The following is an 18,403-nucleotide window of genomic DNA, read 5'->3' on the forward strand; positions in this document are numbered from 1 at the left end:
TACTACTTCCATGCCAACAGGACTGGGATGAATGGCATGGATACTACGTTCATCTTCGACTGGGCTGGTTTGAGCTTGCAACAGAACTACTTGCATGAATCTAGTCGAGGCTCTGGAGCACACTTAGATTCTTTGAGTGTCTGACCAACATAGCAATGACGATAGAATGCATGACCATCTATCTGAGATTGTCGATAAGCCAATAACGCCATAACACAGACGATAGGCGAAGGACAATGTGACCACAACGAGTGTGTGCTAATAAAAACAAAAGGAAAATGCGAGTTGCTCGACGCAGTCGACAGTATGCATGCATCATCGTCGTCGAAGAGCCTGCTCGCCGATGCGTGATTTCTAAAAGCCAAGTGGATGTGAATGCAAGCTGGGTAGATGGGCCAGTTCGAACAAATAATCTCTTCCCTGTGCACTAAAGAAATCAATACTCCATCTCCATAGCAAATGCGTTGAGACCACGAGGCGCCGAATGGGCTCCTGGCTAGATACGCCTGCATATCCAGATGTTCTTAAATCTTGCTCAAAGCTCCTTGGCACCATCAGGATCATCATTGTCGTCAAACACGGTACTCCATTCGTTGAGTTCCATTCGAAAGCTCCATTCACTGAAGGTACAGGTCTCGGTACGGCTCTGCTTCCATTTGGCATCATCGGCCATGGTAATGCCGGGACCAACATGCTGGCACTGCTGCTCCTGATACACCGGGACATCTAGCATTGTTGTTGGAAGGTCTGGCGATTCAAATTTGTACTGGTGGTGCAAGGTAACGTCGTCTCGCATCTCAGTTGCGATCCTGTCATGACCATCCTCTTGTAGCTGCAGAGCGTTGGACATAGTTGCCGCAAACACCTGATGAGACTGGGAGTAGACTCCGCGCTCGTGCTGGGAGACGCTGACATGATTGTGCGCCATCATTGCTGTGCTGATGCTACCGTTGAGCCCATGTTGGAGCGCCTGCGTCATTGACCTCACGTTGAAGTCGTTGAGAGGTTTGGGTTGCGGAGAGTGCAGGGCCAAAGTCTGCGAATCCACGACGATGGATGGCCAGGTGTTCGGCGGAGTCCATACCACATTGCCTGCCCCTATCCCTGCTGTCATCTTGTTTCTCTTCAGCTTTGCACGCCTCGCTCTCTTTTGGGCGTTCTCTCGCTTCCGTTGTTCATTCCGATTCTTCTTGCTGCATGTTCCGCAGACTTTCACACCATGGCCGGACAGGGGTCTGATGACTGGGATCTCATCCCCTGGACATGACTTCAAATGACGTTTGATGGTTCGCGCTTTTTGAAATGCTTCACATGGTTCTCTCATTTCGGGCTCCGACATTGGAAACAATTCGTGGCAATCGCGGCAGTGGCGGTAAAATTGTCTGCACATTGTGGTGGTTGGCTGCCGAGGGGGTTGGGTTTCTTGTCTGTGTTTGAGAGAAGAACTCGTGTTTGTTCCAAGGTGTAGGATGTATGTCTGTCTAGGGGGAATCCTGTATGCTCAGAAGATTTGTTGTCAATCTGATACATTTCATGATGGGCAGGCAGGACTGATATACCTCGAGTTGCCCTGGCGCCAGGAGACGAAGCCTGCGACGAAACCGAGACGAGGCTGAGCAGTGAGGGTGTTGTCCATCCTGGATATCGGCTTGCCAAAGTAAAACAGGTGAGACACAGTGGAATGTCAAGCAGATATCTCGAATTGACAAAGATCAGCGCCAGGCGCCCTCCTTTTGACCTAGTTAGGACAATGGAGATAAGATTGGAGAAATTGGTCAATTAGATGCCTGCGCTTGCCACAAAGGAGCCGTCAGAGCTCGATACATGGTCAATCAGACATCTGAAAGCGTCGAAGATTAGCGGCACGGATCATCTCCTGCGACGAGATTGAGACGAGGTGGATGGACCTACACACTTTCAATCGGACATCTCGGCTTGCTAAAGCAAGTCCGACTAGACTCATTCATTCTCAAGCAGGCTCTTTACTTGCGAAAGCAGGGCACGTGCTTACTCTGCTATCTGTCGGCGGCTACCAGCACTGCATCGGCTCAGTGCATGATCCCAACATGTTCCACCTCGAGGGTACCCCTGTTATTTTCGCTCCGTGAGAGCCAGTGGATTGTGTTTCAATCGCAAAGTCGCTATCAGATGCTGCACAATATCTGTCACTGGTGGCTGATGAGGTGATTAAGAAATGACACTCGTTGCATCATAGACCGGGTCTCTCGACTTACCAAAGCAATGCCGTTGCTTGCTTCCACAGTCCCTTGGCGGCTAGAACAATGTTTTCGAGGCTATGTCTCACTGCCACCATCTGATTCCAGAACTTCCACACTACTAAGGCTCCCTGAGAGCGTGGTAACTCAGTGTTTTACTGACTAGTTTGACTTTAGAGCTTCGCCTTCTCTTTCATGGGCACGCAATGGGAGCGCTCGTATAGCTACCATTTCTGATGATCCACGTGAATCTTGTGTTTCATTAGAACTGCTGACGTCAAAGCTACCACGCGGCCTGCCATAGGCTTTGTCAACCTACAGCCGTGCCGCGGTCAGTTTCGCACCGTCACTTGGAAAGGCCCAGGCGCAGCTCTGTCATCTTCCTCCTGATTTGAGGCTTTCGTACTGCTCCCCTTCCTCAAGAGCCGGTCGGGCTCGTTATTGTTGCAACAAATAGCGTCGAGGGCATTGTACTGCCAGTCATGGGGTAGTTTCTGATGATCCAGCCAGATTTGGAAGCACTCGTACTGCCACCCTTGCTCTAGGTCCGGGTAGTTTTGATCGCCAGGTACCCGTCCCCGTCAAAACCACCACGTTCCTGTGACGGACGGCCGAGCCACGCTGTCGGTTTGTTTAGCGCTAATCTTTCGTATAAGTCAAAGCCAGGCACTTCTGATTCGTCTTCGGAAGGGTCCTATTGTAAAAGCAGGGTGTGGGAGGGATCGCGTGATACTGCATTTCTGAAGCAGAATCGATCGACCACGGTGAGTGGATTGTCGAAAAGCCGGGGTACATCTGAGAGCGGATATGGTGGGGAAAGGGTGTGGATGACTTGCAGGCATCCATGAAGATGAATAGGCTCAGCCTTCTGCACCGTGCGCTGGCTTAGCGCCAGCTTTCACCGTCAAGGCGGCCACTTCTGATACATCTTCGGAAGACCTTCCGTTGCAAAAGACGGCTTTGACTATGTCACATGATACCGAGCAATCCTGAAGCAGAAGTGATCGGCAGAATCATGCAATTTGCCTTTTTAGAGGGAAGGGGAAAAGACTGGAAAGGCCACCGGTAGGGAGAGAGTGTTAGATAAGTGTAGACAAGGATGAGATAGACCCTTACTTTCCATGCCGTCCGTTGACTCGGCACCGTCTTCACGGAAAGGGCATAGACAGGTGCTTCTGATACACTTTCTGGGTGCTCGTTGTTGCGTAAGCGGACCCTGGTGGAAGCAAGGTACTACAAATCCGATCGGGGAATAATAAGTAAAATACTGCAATTTGCCTCTGCTGGGAAAGAAAGAGGTGTCAAGCGAAGAGGACGACGAAAGTTGAGGTTGGTGGGGGGCAAATAGCGTTGGGTGATTGCAGACAAGCACGAGCTTCGTCTTTGCCAATATCCGTGTTATCATCCCAGCGATGACCCTTCTAAAGTCAAGTAAGATGAAACAAGCCGATGCCCAAATCTACCGAGACGCATCCGTGATGGACTTTGTGGATCTCAGACAGCTGTGCTATCTCATACATTCTTGAGTGGTTACAGTGAAGATCTTCCAATCAAGAACGAATTGCCATGATAGCAAACCACCACCACACAAGTGTTGTCAGAGAGGGGAAGTAGTAGCATAGCAAACGTTTCCTGTCCAGCACGTCAGACTCATTGGCATACTTTGTAAAGCGCGCCAATGATACTCACTGATTGTTTCCGTTTTCCGTAGATATGTAGGTCTCTTGGGAAGCAATTAGAGGTTATGCACATGACCTTCACTGCAGATATTTGTAGTGCTGCAGTGCATCGGTACTTATCCCTTTAATTTACGCAGCGCCAAGAAACGTGCCCGGGAAAGCCCAGGGCCCACGGTTGTCTGCCGTTTCCCATGTGCCTGTATTTGTGGGGGTAGAGTTGAAGGGACAGATACTTTTCATGACATCGCGAGAATTTTGGGGAATCTTTGGGAGCAGAGGAAGTGGTGTAGAATGAGTTTTGAGACTTGCGATGCTCTATAAATCTATATTCTATTTCTAAATTCTTGTAGTAACTTTTGACCATCACTCTTATATAGTTGGCTTTTTTCCTGGCCTCACGTCCTTCGGTTTCCCGGCAGGTCCATCGCATCCAGTCCTGCGAAGTGGGCGAGGGTCCATGCCTGCCCGTCAAAATGGTTGGATCCCGTCAGATCCTGTCCACCCTCTGGGCTTGTTTGAGGAAAGTCGTAATTCATGAATCCCATTCCAGGTTCATTTTGATGCGTTGAGTTCTCTGAAAAAGCCGTTGGACCATCAGATGCCATGCTAGGATCTCTTGTGTATAGCGAGAACCCGGTGGACTGGCCAACTGACCCTTCAGACGTGAGACTGGGCTCTCCGAGAAATGGCAAGGGTCTGCTTGGCTGAGACAAATACCCTCGAAAAGCCAAGTTGGGCTGTGGGGGATACTGTAAAGCTCCAGTTGACCAGAGATCTAATTCCCCAGACGTCCAGCAAGGCTGTTGAGGATACTGTGAGTATCCGTTCGTCATGGTATTCAAATCTTCCAAAGCCCGATCAAAATATTCAGGATCTTGTAATTGTGCCTCTGCGCCTGCTGTAAACCCTCCCATCGCCGCTTCTGGTGCTTCAGGACGCGGTAGAAGTCTTCGCCCCGGGGCCGTAAGGACGTAATTCTCCGGCGGTGTCATTGCAACTGTCCTAGGTTGCTCGACAGACTCAGGCGGTGTATTGGCACTTCCCGCCGCCTTCTTCTGAGCCCATTCGATCTGCCGCTCGGTGGGAACGTAAGAGCACCTTCGGTTCCTCCTTGTACACCGCCTGCAGTGGGGTTTCTCGCCGTCGCATTTCTGTTTTGCGGCTCTAGAAAGCTCAAAGTCAGCTCATCGAGCGTTCCTTTGTGGAAAGGAGCCAAGTACTTACCGGCACCGCATACAAGCCTGTTCCACTTTCTTCTCGATGACCCGACCGGAGACCCCTTTAACGGGGGGAGCCTTGCGCCTTTTTGGTTCTGGCTTGTTAGCAAGCTCCGGGTGCCTTGCCTCTGTCTCTTGCCTGGTCGGTGCCGGCGCGCGGTGCCTTTGCCTCGGAGCAATGCTTACAGCATCGACGGGTACCCAAAGCTCAGGCGATGCTTGCAGACCTGGGACAGAGGTGACCGTGGGCATGGGATCCTCCCACTCATACCAGTCGTTGGGGGGCATGGCATAGGGACCGGTGAGCTCATCGAAGATCAACGGCTCATCACCGCCAAGGAGCGGAGGGTCTGCGAGGGAGACGAGGGTCTGTGGCAGGACTGGCGCCCGTGAACTATGAAGTTTTTGTGTCAGCGTGAGTCTATTGGCCAAACACGTCGAATGGCTTAGGAGTTTGCAGTGTTCGTAGCTTGAGACGAGCAGCAGAAGGACACTGCTATCAGGTACGACTAGCATCCGCACATATAGTAGCGATGGTTCGAGGGAGGGAGGCACTCACTTGGGCGCGGAGGTGGAGAAGTTGTTAGAAGACATCTTTAGCGTTGATGTCTGTTGTCGTCTTGTTTCTTCTTCGGAGTCAAAAAAGAAGTCTCTTGGAGAATGCAATGAATGCTACTTACCAACGCACCCTGAACAAGACAGACCACGGTATATATATACCTGGAGCCATTCTCTTTGTCATCTTCCGTAGAGAATTGTATGGCTCCCAAGTACGAGTGCCAGTCACGTCCACGATAACTGCGCCAAAAGACGTCGTCCAATCCCCTAAGTGCAAACGACGTGATGTTCTGTGCTGGTTTCAGGCTGCCAGATCCACGAGAACGTAACCTAGCAGATCAACCAGTCTGATGGTGCCAGCAACGTATCGTTCTATGGCGCTTTGACTCCATGACATCCACGATAATGTAGACAACTTGAATGATCCAATGTAATGTAGTAGCAGCATATGGCGAGCTCCACTTGGGGCCGCATGACTCCTGCAGCCCAACGGGTTAGCTGGGTGGCAAAGAGGGAGCTTCACTCACAGGCTCCTCAGTGAGGGGAAGGGAAAAACTCACCATACAGTTGCCATCGAAAGACAGTAAAGGCCCCATGAGCAAAAACGCTTTCATGCATGATCAATGAGGCTGCCTACCACACCAAGGAGGCAATTGCAGGAAATTGCGTTGTCATTTCGGCCTAGTCTGAATCCTACTCGGATGTTGTCAGGACTGAAACGAAGCTTCCTAACCACTCAAGGCCATGCCACGCAAAGAGTCCAATACCACTCTGATGTTCACGCATCATGGTCGACATCGTCCTCAATACCTAAGGCCTGCATACTGTTCATTTCTCTCTGGGTATGAGGGTGGGAGGGGAAGAGAGTGGCGTGGACATTTTGTGTAACACAGGCGAACTGGCCAGGTTAATATACTACTACACCGGCAAACAACCACCTGCACAACGAAAATTGATTGCTCCGGCTCACCAACTCAGTGGCCAGCATTCATCCTAGATTAGACAGTCTTTCTCTGCGGTCGAATCTTTCTCTGCCACGAATACGTTCAGTGACCTACCGAAGTGTGTCAACGGCTGTATTCCGAATTTTGAAAGAAGCTAACGAATCATGTTTGATGGTCCTCAATATTCACCACGCGATGCTACGATTGCTCGCAACCTGCATCATGCAAAGGTGATTTTCTTGTAGTCATGATCGATCGTGACTACTATGGAGGCAAATCGAAAGAGAAAGTCGGGCCCCTAACCTATGAAAGATGCGTCTATGGGAAAAAGTTGCGGGAATGGCATAAGTTAGTCGGAAAGGTGCTCAGCAGGGTCGCCAATGCACGTGTTCACAGCCATGGAAACCCAACGTTCCTTACATCTTAGGAGATCACACTGTTGTACTTCGAATAGATAATACGGTATGGATGCAGGTCAGACGCCTTGGGCGGCGAGAGGTGTTCTCAGCTCCGAGTGCCGGCTTTGAATCTTGCTTGTCAAGCTACTTCAGCTATGGGAGAGCCAATAAATCATACATTGGGTCCCTAGTAGCCTATCAATATACAAGCAAACTATCTCGTAAATTTACAATCCATGAACACATTACTGAGGCTGCTTCTTCTGTGCCGCGGGGCCCATCTCCTTGTCGAAAGCGGCATAAGAGACTTGGAGGCTGGCAACACCATTGATACCGACGTAGAGGATCGATATAAGGATGAAGGATACGAGTAAGCCCATAAAAAGGCCTGGACAGAGTAGTCAGTATGCTGTCTCACAAGTAAACATGTCCTAGGGGAAGTACCTGGGCTAAGATATTGGTATCGTTCGAACAAAGGACCATCTGGGAGTGTAATATTGCCATCAGATGCACGCTTTTCATTCGAAAAGTCTCGTTTGAGGTCCATGTGCACGGGCGCTTGGAATTGAGCATCCATCTCATACGACTCGGACTCAGTGGAGGCTGGTTGATGAGCAGCGTTGGGAGGCGTAGTAGTGTAGATGACAGTGAACTTATTTGATGAGAGTAGGTCAAGGACAGACGCGAGGAAGGCGTCTAATTTATGTTAGCTTCCACATTGCATAGTCGAACAGTGATTTTCTCCATACCGTTTTCAAGCAATCTCTGGGACCTGGCGTTACCGAAAGGAAGAGCGGGGAAATCGAGATTGATAACTCTGGGTTTCGCGTCTTCAGAGATTTCAAAGGAGCCAGCTTTATGATGCCATATGTCAGCGAATAATCTCCAGTGCATGTTCCCAGCCCCAGAAGCTCTTACTTGACGCATCCACCCTCAAATGTCTTGCCCCACACTTCTCTTGTATGACTTTACTCAGGTGGTCCCCGCTAATCTCTCCCATCACTTCCTTGACCGCAAGACTTGACCGTATACTCTTATCATTCCCCAGTACTTTCATCCGTAGATAGGGCGACGCTCGGTTTTGGTAGTCAACTGCATTGACGCCCGGCTGCGATACGACGACGTAGGTATCTGATGTACATGCTTCGAGTTCTGGAATGATGACTTTGCTGAGAGACGCTGCGGAGGTAAGATCTGGGGAGGATGCGAGGAGTCTGGAAGTTGTAGATTAGTGGAGCTCGGCTTCGCCCAGAGTTTTGGAATTACTCAGAGGTTGAGAAAAGGAAGAAGGGCGATGTGTCTTTAAAGGCGTTGACTACGCATGCACCCAGGGCAAATGCCCAGATCCTCATTGATAACATTGCCTGTATGTTGCTTTTCCAGGTGCTGATGCCACTTGAAGCCTGACATGCGGCGACATGTTTGGCGCTAGGATAAACGTTTTTGCGGCGCATCTACGGAGGATTCCCCTCCTTCGAAAATCTCTGGCATCCTTCAGACATCAGTCATGATGCTGGGTAAACGTAAAGCATTCCAAGCTGTGCCTCCACCAAGGAAGAAGCGGAAATCAGCGTCAGCCATCGAAGAGATCTCCTTCGACTTCAGTGCCCGAGAAGACTACCTGACTGGATTCCACAAACGCAAGCTGCTACGAATAAAGCATGCTAAGGAGGAAGCTGCCAAGAAAGACCGCGAAGACAAACTTGCTGCTAGGAAGATCGTATGCCTCAATCTGTTCCTGCTTCCCTGCGGTTCTGACTGGACGATTACAGCTACGAGAAGGGCGGAAAGCAGATCTGGAGAAGCATGTGCAAGCCGTAAATTCCATGATAAGGGAAGCGGATGGGGTAGCTTCAGACTCTAGCGAGGAAGGGGTTGAGGGTGAGGGAGAGCTATGGGATGGGATCAAGGATAATCATGACCCTCTAGTGGACCATGAGGACGAATACATGGACGACGATAGGTTTACAACTGTCACAGTCGAGGCTGTGGATGTCTCAAAGGATGGTCTACAGAAAGCAATTCAAGATGCAGAGAATGAAGGCGAGGCCTCGGGCACCGACAGACCTGATGGGAAACCACAGGGAACTACGGCTCTGCAGGGAAGAACAGGATCCGAGAAGGGCAAGCGGGTATGGACCAAAGAGGCCCCAAGTGGCCCTAGAAAAAGGAAAAAGAAGTTCCGTTATGAGAACAAAGCTGAGAGGAAGGCCACAAGATACAAGGAAAGATCGGGCAACAAAGCGAAAGCCAAGGCCAGAAGGGAATGATAAGCAAAGGAAGGGCATGAGCGTCATGATACCCTTTGAGCGGCAGCAATAAACAGTGTAATAAAAAGCATGATCATCTTTTGAATAGCTAGTCCTTCCGACCAAGGATGCAAGTATGTCTATTGCACAACATTTGGTCATCTTACAGCTCGCAAGCTCGGCGCTCTCCCGCCTCAAATCACCATTGCAGCACCGCAGTAACGCTCAAATGCAACACTCAAGTGGAGTACTCCAGCCGCTCAGATATTCCCAATCTCAAGCTGGAAGTCCTCCAATTCCTTCTTGACCACGTTGTATTTCTGGGCCATCTCTTCATACTTCTCCTCCCATTGATCACGGCTTGCTTCGAGAGCCTGGACTTTGCGTTCGTAGTGGCCGGCCTTGACGTCGGTTTGACGTAGCCTGCGAGAAAGGAGACGTTAGCTTGGTGTTTCTCCTACGCTAGCAGTAACGCAAGAGACTTGGTCATACTTCTCATTTGTCTCCCTAATGTTCTTGTCCGACTCCTCAGCTTCCTCTTCCAGCAGCTGCAGTCTCCTCTGTAGACTCTCATTCTGAATGCCGTGTTGGCCGCTCTCCTCCGCAGCCACCTTGGCTTCCTTGATGCCACCTTCTAGCTTCTCGACCTCGGTCTCCAACAGTTGGTTCTTGTGCGATAATGAAGTGATCTCTTGTTCCTTTGCGAGATTCTCCTGCTCCAACGTCTTGACCTTGCCTTGGAGCTCTTCATACTTGGCCTGGGTCTCCTCTTGCTGCACGCGGAGGGAACTCATTTTCTAGAGGAATTCTTAGCATTCTAGCCTCTCCCACATACATTACAAGCATTGATTGCAGTCACAGAGTGATCAAAAGCATTTGCTAGCCTCGACGCAAACTAAGGTGGGGCAGATATGGGGAAAGTAGCGTTTCGTACCTGTTTGATAGTGTCGAGAGACATGATGGCGGTATTGAGCAAGGCAGAGCGGAGGCGGCAGTTTAGTGGAGTTGCAAGAGATTCAGAGTATGTAGAGAGAGGTTTTTCGAGGGAGAAAAGAGTTATGAAGTTTGTGGAGCTTACGTGGGACCTGAATGATAAAGATCTGCCCATGGTGCCCACGCCGCAAGCGTCTAAATCCGGCTCTTAGCCGCGTCTCAGTCGCCAATGGCAACATGTAAAAGTAAACAGTACTGTACACATTTACACTACAGAAAATACTGAAGACTATCAATGATTGGGACTTTTACGAACTGAATCACCAATCTCCTGAATTCAGTATGCTTGCGGCGCGAGACCAAGAGAACCTGGTCCACGGTCATCAAGCAGCAGCGGCTTCAAAGCCGCTCAATCAAGGAGCCAGACAGCTTGCGCCAAAGACTCCGGCCAAAGCACCCAAGACACCCTTCAAGGTTCCATTGAACGATGAAAACAATGCTGGGGCTCTTGGAGGGGGGAAGGGAGGGTTGAAGACCCATGGCAAGGGCAATGAGAACATGATCCTTGGGGCGAAGAAGGGAGGCCTGGGAGACAAGACTGCCTTTGTTACACCGATGGGTATAATATATTCGACTCGCCTGGCTATACGGTCAAGCTAATGTATCCGTGATCCAGCCCCGCGAACTCGAGCGCCTCTAGGCATGAAGACAACCAACGCAAAAGCCTTTCAAACGCCCGCTCCACCTCCGGCTGACAATGATCTGGGCAAGACTAATCAGAAGAGTGTGTCAGCGCGAAAGGCAAAGCCGAGGATTTCACATGCTGAGATGACCAAGTTGGAGGTCTTGGGTGACAAGGATGTACTGAAAGAAAGGGAGATCGAGTACATGCCACCAAAGGCGAAAAGTTAGCATCTCGCTTTTACCAATTGAGGGCGGCGCTGATCGGCTTTAGATCTACCTGATTATCCGGACGATCATGTTGAACTCAATCTATCCATGTTCGAAGGAGAGAACAGGATGAGAGGGGCCTGGAGCCATTTCATGACTAGGGAAGGGCCTGACGGACTAAGTCATGCCGAGCGAGAGGAGCAACGACTGCAAAGGATCTATGACATAGCTGACAGGAAAATGGAGGCTCTTATGCAACGAGATATTGACAGTATGCCTATTCCATGCACGCACTATCCAGAATGTCCGACCGAAACATGCAAAGATACAGTCGAGGCAAGAAAAGCAGCAGAGGAGCAGTATCATGAGACCATAGCAACGATTGAGGCAGAGACTACACCAGCTACCAGAAAATTGATTCCAACCAAGGGACCATCCACCCTCAAATCCAAAGTCGCTGCAGCATCATTGTCTCTGCCTAAACAATCTGGTCCTGCGTCGAAGACCGCCTCAAAGCCCACCTTTGCACCCGCTAAACCCCGTCTTACAACTTCCCTCGTTGCCCGGCCCAAGAACGCACCTGCGCCAACTAATCCCTCACCTATGCGTCATAACGCCGCAGTAGCAGCCTCGAAGACGACAATGGGCTACTCGAAAGGTCGCGCCACTTCTGCCACGCTCCGCAAGACTGTGGTGCCAAAGAAAGATGTCAAGACTGGCTCAAATGAGATACCTGATACTTCGTTGGCGCCAGCGGAGTACATTCGGCGTTATGGTGTACCCCGAGTCGGTAGCGAGATGTGGATTCGCTGTAGGGCCGCGGGATGCTTCGATGAGGATGAGGGGCCAAGTTTGGAGGAGATCTTTGCAGGCGATCATCCGCATGGGTTGGACACGCTTTTAAGAGAGGAAGCAGAGCAGGAGTTTCAATTGACGTTTTGAGGATAGAGGGACCGAATCAGGGTCAGCGAGTTTAACTGGTCCTTTTCTCACTTTCGTACGCTGTGTCGTGCTGTTCTGTTAGCGCTGCCACAGTCATCAGATTTGGTGGCTGTTGTATCTGAGCTGGAAACGGCAACTGGTACGCGGCACCCTTCCTCAAGTTATGATTTTCGGCGTCCGATGAGGCTGTTAATGAGCATGAGCATGAGCATGAGCATCATTCTTGCTCTGGATTACGTCTTCTGAGATATCATTTGGCGGCAGAAAAGAGACGTGCATTCAACGGAGGATAAATGGTTGCATGGCTTGTTATTATAGGGTTAACGGTGCGAAACAGCGAAGACTATTACTCTCCTCGCGCAAAACCAAAGCTCTTGAAGGATTGTCTGAGCAACATTCGAAGCCTCGTATGCTTGAATAACAAGGTTACTTGGAGGAACTCCGAACAATTTACAGTAAGAGAATGTACCAAAAGTCTCGCGTAGGGGACTATCATTTCACAATAGGAAGGATTGAATATAATACATCAAGAATCGCAGATAAAACAACGATTTTCCGAGAAAGGTTGCGAAACTGTCATTTTTCGGGGGGTAGTATACTTCAACTATACGACTTCTACAGATTCTCCCTTGCAGGTAAAGTGATGGTCCTGGAGGAAAATTCTGCCGAAAATTGTTACTATTTTCTGGCACTGCGCCTAACCTTTAGGACTTCTATAAGTTCTCCGTCGTATATACAATGACAATTTATAAGGAAAAGTCTATGGAAATCGTCAACTACTTTTTGGCAACTGTCGGACTGCTCCAATTTCATGAAGGGGTTTCGACATGACTTTTGCTACAAACTCTTACATTTATGGCAGACCACCCTTCTGATCGTTCCTTTTGGCCCATTATATAAATCTACTGTAATAGCATATTGCTCGGGTCAAAGATCCTCAATTGATTCTCGAATCTCGTCTGGACTTCCAACAATACCGAGAGTGCGTCCTGGAACATTACTCGACCCGTACACTAGTTACACACCCCTATTCGCAACTCTTCTCACAACATCGACGCTTGTCTTGCATACCATTTGCTAGCTATAAGGTATCTCTCTGATCAAAAGGTAAAAAAATCAAATGAGCGTGTTGGCTGACTACATACAGTTGACTGAATTGTTCATCAGTAAGTTTGCGAAACTCCACGAGCAGTGCCAAGCCAGAGATAGACGCCAACAGCGCGTACGGCGCCAACAGCCCTACATACCTACTTTACATCCCGACCATCAAAAGCTCCAGTCGTGTGCACTACCCTCCCTCACAGACCAGACCAGACCCCCCCCCCACAGCGCCTCTCCCCAAGTTGCGTCCAAGATGCTCCCCCCCCACTCAACGCACCTGCGCTCCGCACTCACGAGCTTGAAACTCCAACCCAAGCTCACCACACCATGCTGCGCGTCACTGTCGACATCGACATCGTCGTCGAAACCCACCCACCGACCCTTCCTCAACCCATCCACCCACCGCACGCCCCCCCTCCGCTTCGAATCCACCACCACCACCACCACCACCACCGCCGCCGCCCCCCCTCCCATCCCCCCCTCCCCTCCACCCCCTGCCCTGGAACGCCTACCTCTCGCTGCGCAAGACGCGGCGCCGCTACAACCTCGCCTCGTCGCTGCTGAGCTCGCTCCTCACGACGGCGGGCGGCGTGTCCGCCCTCGCGACGCTCAACCTCGAGCAGGTCAACGTCTTCGGGCTGGATCCGTTCCTGGTGCTCGCGGCGCTGACGGCGGGCAGCGGGGCCGTGGGATGGCTGCTGGGGCCGTTTGTGGGGAATGCCGTCTTCGGGGTGGCGCATCGGAGGGTGGGGGGGCAGATTGCCGAGGTGAGTTTTGCGTCTCTGTATGTGTGTGTGTTTGGCTGGGTTGTGGTGAAGGCGGGGGGAGGGGTGCGTTTTCGAGGGACGGGTGCTGATGAGTGGTGTGTGCGATGGATAGAAGGAGAGGGATTTTTACAGGAGGATAAAGAAGCATAGGGTCGATCCGTCCGGAGGGTCGTCGGCGAATCCCGTGCCGGATTATTACGGGGAGAAGATTGGGAGCGTGAAGGAGTATAGGAATTGGATGAAGGATCAAAGGGCGTTCAATAAGCGGAGGCTGAACTTTTTGTGATGTGTTGATACGTGGTGGGAGCGATGGAGATGGGGCCATGATCGATCCTTTGCAGCGGTAAGGCGTCTTTGGTATAACCAGATATGGGAATTAGGCAAAACCAACCCCCTCTACATAAATGGATCAGTCTTCACTGTTCCGATGTCACGTTCAAAAGCATGAGCAGCGTAGTTGACTTCCTTTCTATCAAAATGGTATATGGCAAAGTAGTCTATCATTGTAATGATGGAAATTCGTAGCCATCGAAAGAAGCATTGATGATCGGCCTGCACCTTCCACCCGCACGACCTCCAGCGCTTCACGCTTCCACAGAGTATCCAACCGAAGTCTCCATCTCCGCGCGCTGTGTGATGAAGACGACGAAGGCTGCGACGAGTCTCGTCAATAACTAACGGCAAAGGTTGCATAGACGTGCTGATAGATACAAATAAAGATCCAGAGTTGGCTCACACCTCACCAGAATAGCATAAGCGAGCGGTGTTTGAGCCAAAAACAATGCTTTTGAAGATTGAAGATCGAGGCAAATGAAAACTGGCAATCGATGTGAACGATAGACCCGCGGGCACAATAGCTTGTAAAGGGAAGCCAAAGTTATTTCGGGGGAGAAGGGGACTTTGCGAAAGAAGCTATTGTGGCTGCTGTCTGCTGGTGTAGAGGCTCCTTAGTACTGACGCTGCTGAGTAAGATGCTGTGGCCGGCTAGTTCGACGGTCTTATCAAGGGCGGAATCGGCTCGGTCTTCAAACCCTTGGCCACGACGAAGCTCTGAATCGATTGTCTAGTCGACCTTGGTGAGCCTACCAGATTGCTCATCGGCAGCGGCTTTGGCCTCCGAATTGTAGGAAGGCTCTGGGGTGACTTCCTTGACAACTTCGGACATGTCTGTACGTGGTTGAAGAAGAGTCTCCAAAGGCTGAGCGCACGGATCTGGGATGCATTGGACGGTACATCCCCGGTAGCGCAGGGTTTTGCTGAACAAAGCAGAGCTGTGTCCGGCGGCTCTGATGGATGAAAAGCGCAGTCCCAGAACCCCGTCCGCTCCCAGCCTCATGCACTCCAGGCTGTCTGACTTCATGACAGGGGAGGCTGTGAGTTCTTGTCTCAAAGTCGGCAGAAAGAGATTGCGAGGAATGTTATGTACCTCGAAGCAGCGCGTGCGTCCAAATTCTTCGATGCCTGTTCGAAGGTTAACCGGGATGGGCCACGTCGGAGTTGGGATTACCGCAACCTGGGCCACAACGTTGTTGAAGGCTATGGGATGCTCTTTCGCACGATCCTCGTATGCCATGGCTGAACGCTCGTGTAAGAAAGTCACTAATGCCGTGTTACTACCGGTAATCTTGGCTGTGTCCAGAAGCTTTGCATCGACGAGCATGCCTCCTCGGACTTTCTCTAGAAGAGCCATCATTGTGACAGATGGCGGGAGTCCCGAGATTGCAACGGTACGATAGACATCCTGCTCGTAGGTTTTGGGAACATAGCGGATACCATATTTGAAGAAGTCTGGATAGGGTACATCTCTTGCTCCAGTCTGAGCACTACGTCCGTTGATTAAGACGGCAGTCTTGCGATCTTGAACAGACTCAAAGATTCTCTCTGGGCTCCAACGTGGCTCGGTGGTATCACCCTTGACTGAGGTCTGCAGATCTCGAGATTCCGTAGGGGCTTGGGCGGTTGGCCGAAATGGCTCGTCTTGATTGAGCGTGCCGAAACTGCATAGTTTGTCTGCTAATGTGCTGACTATAGCCATAGATTTATCCAAATTGCCGCCTTCAGAATGCAAGGCCTTCAGCTGCAAAAACTCCTCATTGAGGAGCTTGGCGTTGAGCGGCGAATTTCCACTGCTCGTAGAAGTAAAGGAGGTTGCTGTGGAATTAGGACCATTCAGAGAGGATGCATCCTCCGAAGAAGATTCATCGGCCTTTTCGGAAAGTACAAGAATGTCGTTCTGCTGCTCTGAAGGTGTGATAGACTCTGATAAGCCGCGAGGCACCCTGACCTTCTATTAAAAGGCTAATTAGCAACTGGAATAGTATAAGGCTCCTCGGCGCAATACCTTTGTAGACACCTTAACAGCGTCCTGTGATTTCGTATCTTCATCGCTGTCCGCGAAATGGACAATGTACGAGGACCCTTCGAAATCTGAATCAGAAGACTGTTGCAGAGACTGAAATGGCGTAGTACTGTTGGAAACTCCCTCAGTATCTGACTCGTCTTCGTAGAACTTATCTAGCAAAGTGGTGCCCCCTTTCGTTAATTTCGCACTGCTGAACTCTTGGCTGCAGTCTAGCAGATCAATCAAATCCTCGGTCACTATCTCGCTTTTCGGTGGGGAATCGCTGTGACTGCTGAAGCTTGTTGAGATAGATTGAGACATTGAATTGGGAACATTGGGCCTGGATAGGGCAAAGATAGTGTCTTCAGCTTTCCTCAGCTTGTCCTTGATTTCTTTCTTCTCCTTGTGAGTTTGGTCGATGGTCGTCTTCAGAACTAGAAGCTGCTCCTTGAGCTTTACAGTGCGTTCCTTGACACGCGCGTTGCTCACGCTGGACTGCAGAAGGTACTGAATGACAGCCTCTTTGTTGGTGTTTGCCGTTCGAGAAATCTGAAGATCTTTCTCCAAAGCGGTAAGACGAGTACAGAGGTCGATGATGGAGGGTGAAACTGCATCTTTATTGCCGAAGATGAGAGTTGGTTCGAAGCCTTGGTGCAGCTGCCGGGAAACACGCTCATAAAAACCTGGGTGAGGCTGCTGATGTGATGCGTAGCCGAGGTAAGAAAGGGTTGCACCCATTGCGAAGGTGGGGTGACAATCAAGGAAATGGCTAAAATCAAGATGAGCTATATTCTGAGGTGGTGAGAGATAATACGCACCGCACGAAGTAGGTTGGTGAGATTGAGATGGAGCAACAGCTGTAGGGGAATAAGGCACGAAATGATGGTTGGTGGGTGGGAAAATCCCAACGCACTGAGCAAATAGCCTAGTATGACTGCTGCTGGCTGTAGGTTATAGCTGGTCTCGGAATGGGGCGGCAGTGAGGGACTAACTCACAAGAGAGTAGCGCGGCTAGAGAAGGTAGGTAAGACAAAGATGGAAGTTCGAGAGACGGAAAAAGTCCGTGAGCTCCCAAGGGTTTCTCGAAGTCGCTGATCGCAGCAAATTAGAGAGAACGGTGAAGGATGAGGATGATAAAAGCTGTCCAAAGCTGTCCACAAGTAATCATGGCGGAGCAAAGATGAGGGTCGAATAGATGAGTATTGCAAGGACGAAGAATGGTGTAAATCGACAGAAGGGGGACAAGAGACAAGAGACGAGGGTGACAGGGGTGACGTAGCGGGAAATGAAGGATTTGTGAGCAGTTTTGATGTACTTACTGGCGCCGACGATTTTATCAAGTGGGACGAGAAGGGCGGGCAGGATGTAGAGTCGAATGACAAAACCTCGATCAGAAGCTCAAGTGGAATGTGCCTTTCATCTTCTAAGCTGCTGAGAGGAAGTGTTGAAAGGTTTCCACGTGAGGTAGAAGATAAGATGTATGCCAGGCAACGGCATTGTACCACTCATTTGTGACTGATCGTGTGGATCTAGACGGCACAATGGAGCTTCGCCCGTCTCTGTGAGTTCAGGTCGTCAATTGGAAGAACCAGTAGCAGGATCCATGCAGACAAAGATCGAAACGAATGATGCCTACAACAGATGTGTCGACCACCAGAAGTCAGGAAAACAAGTCTTCGAGCATCTGCGTAGGCTCGATAGAAGGAAGAGCGAGGCTTTTGGTGGAGCACCATCACTAAGCCATTGCTGTTCAGCCTGGTCTCGAGCGAATGCCTTGAAGCTCGTTCCACCCAATGGCATATAGAGTCGTATAAGCCCAGCAGTTCGGATACCACTCGAAAAGCATGGACTGTGCAGAGACGGGTTGAGCCCCAAGACTCCTGAAGGAGGGAGCCATGGTTGAGTATGCAGGTGTTGTTCTTAGTAGGCACGCTGCAAGAGATTTGGCAGCCTGTCTCCAGAGTAAGAAACGCATTTAAGGAGTAAGCGTACGCCGGAGTACCATTTGATGCAAGCTTTCTCGGGCAGTTACTCCTCAAGGTACAGTACCTTACATTAACCGAAAGACATGCCACGCTACTGTAGATAATACGGCAGATCCCCTCACGTGCTTTGCGAACCTCAACCCGTATTAGGTCTAGGGTGAAGCGCCGGTTCCACAAGTGTG

At 50.4% G+C, this 18,403-nt stretch overlaps 7 protein-coding genes across 7 annotated transcripts; 2 read left to right on the forward strand and 5 right to left on the reverse strand.

Annotated features, from left to right (window-relative positions):
• Nucleotides 1–535: 535 nt before the first annotated feature.
• Nucleotides 536–1,339, reverse strand: HO133_008860 (uncharacterized protein; the record flags this gene model as incomplete). Its single annotated transcript, XM_037299723.1, has 1 exon — nt 536–1,339. The coding sequence occupies one exon, from the start codon at nt 1,337–1,339 to the stop codon at nt 536–538; it is 804 nt and encodes a 267-aa protein (XP_037155724.1).
• A 2,951-nt stretch (nt 1,340–4,290) lies between these two features.
• On the reverse strand, nt 4,291–5,706 carry HO133_008861 (uncharacterized protein; the record flags this gene model as incomplete). Its single annotated transcript, XM_037299724.1, has 3 exons — nt 4,291–5,059; nt 5,120–5,506; nt 5,672–5,706. 3 exons carry the CDS (start codon nt 5,704–5,706, stop codon nt 4,291–4,293), a joined length of 1,191 nt encoding a protein of 396 aa, XP_037155725.1.
• A 1,551-nt stretch (nt 5,707–7,257) lies between these two features.
• Nucleotides 7,258–8,422, reverse strand: HO133_008862 (uncharacterized protein; the record flags this gene model as incomplete). Its single annotated transcript, XM_037299725.1, has 5 exons — nt 7,258–7,400; nt 7,457–7,708; nt 7,762–7,866; nt 7,931–8,226; nt 8,340–8,422. The coding sequence occupies 5 exons, from the start codon at nt 8,420–8,422 to the stop codon at nt 7,258–7,260; spliced, it is 879 nt and encodes a 292-aa protein (XP_037155726.1).
• A 100-nt stretch (nt 8,423–8,522) lies between these two features.
• Nucleotides 8,523–9,282, forward strand: HO133_008863 (uncharacterized protein; the record flags this gene model as incomplete). Its single annotated transcript, XM_037299726.1, has 2 exons — nt 8,523–8,732; nt 8,785–9,282. The coding sequence occupies 2 exons, from the start codon at nt 8,523–8,525 to the stop codon at nt 9,280–9,282; spliced, it is 708 nt and encodes a 235-aa protein (XP_037155727.1).
• A 239-nt stretch (nt 9,283–9,521) lies between these two features.
• HO133_008864 (uncharacterized protein) lies at nt 9,522–10,219 on the reverse strand (the record flags this gene model as incomplete). Its single annotated transcript, XM_037299727.1, has 3 exons — nt 9,522–9,684; nt 9,754–10,058; nt 10,196–10,219. The coding sequence occupies 3 exons, from the start codon at nt 10,217–10,219 to the stop codon at nt 9,522–9,524; spliced, it is 492 nt and encodes a 163-aa protein (XP_037155728.1).
• A 317-nt stretch (nt 10,220–10,536) lies between these two features.
• HO133_008865 (uncharacterized protein) lies at nt 10,537–12,027 on the forward strand (the record flags this gene model as incomplete). The annotated part of the gene is made up of 3 exons (XM_037299728.1): nt 10,537–10,813; nt 10,871–11,101; nt 11,150–12,027. 3 exons carry the CDS (start codon nt 10,537–10,539, stop codon nt 12,025–12,027), a joined length of 1,386 nt encoding a protein of 461 aa, XP_037155729.1.
• A 2,931-nt stretch (nt 12,028–14,958) lies between these two features.
• Nucleotides 14,959–16,974, reverse strand: HO133_008866 (uncharacterized protein; the record flags this gene model as incomplete). Its single annotated transcript, XM_037299729.1, has 2 exons — nt 14,959–16,182; nt 16,237–16,974. The coding sequence occupies 2 exons, from the start codon at nt 16,972–16,974 to the stop codon at nt 14,959–14,961; spliced, it is 1,962 nt and encodes a 653-aa protein (XP_037155730.1).
• Nucleotides 16,975–18,403: the final 1,429 nt, after the last annotated feature.

The sequence above is a fragment of the Letharia lupina genome (genome assembly GCF_014066315.1).
Source record: "Letharia lupina isolate WasteWater1 chromosome Unknown contig_5, whole genome shotgun sequence".
Taxonomy (NCBI): domain Eukaryota; kingdom Fungi; phylum Ascomycota; class Lecanoromycetes; order Lecanorales; family Parmeliaceae; genus Letharia; species Letharia lupina.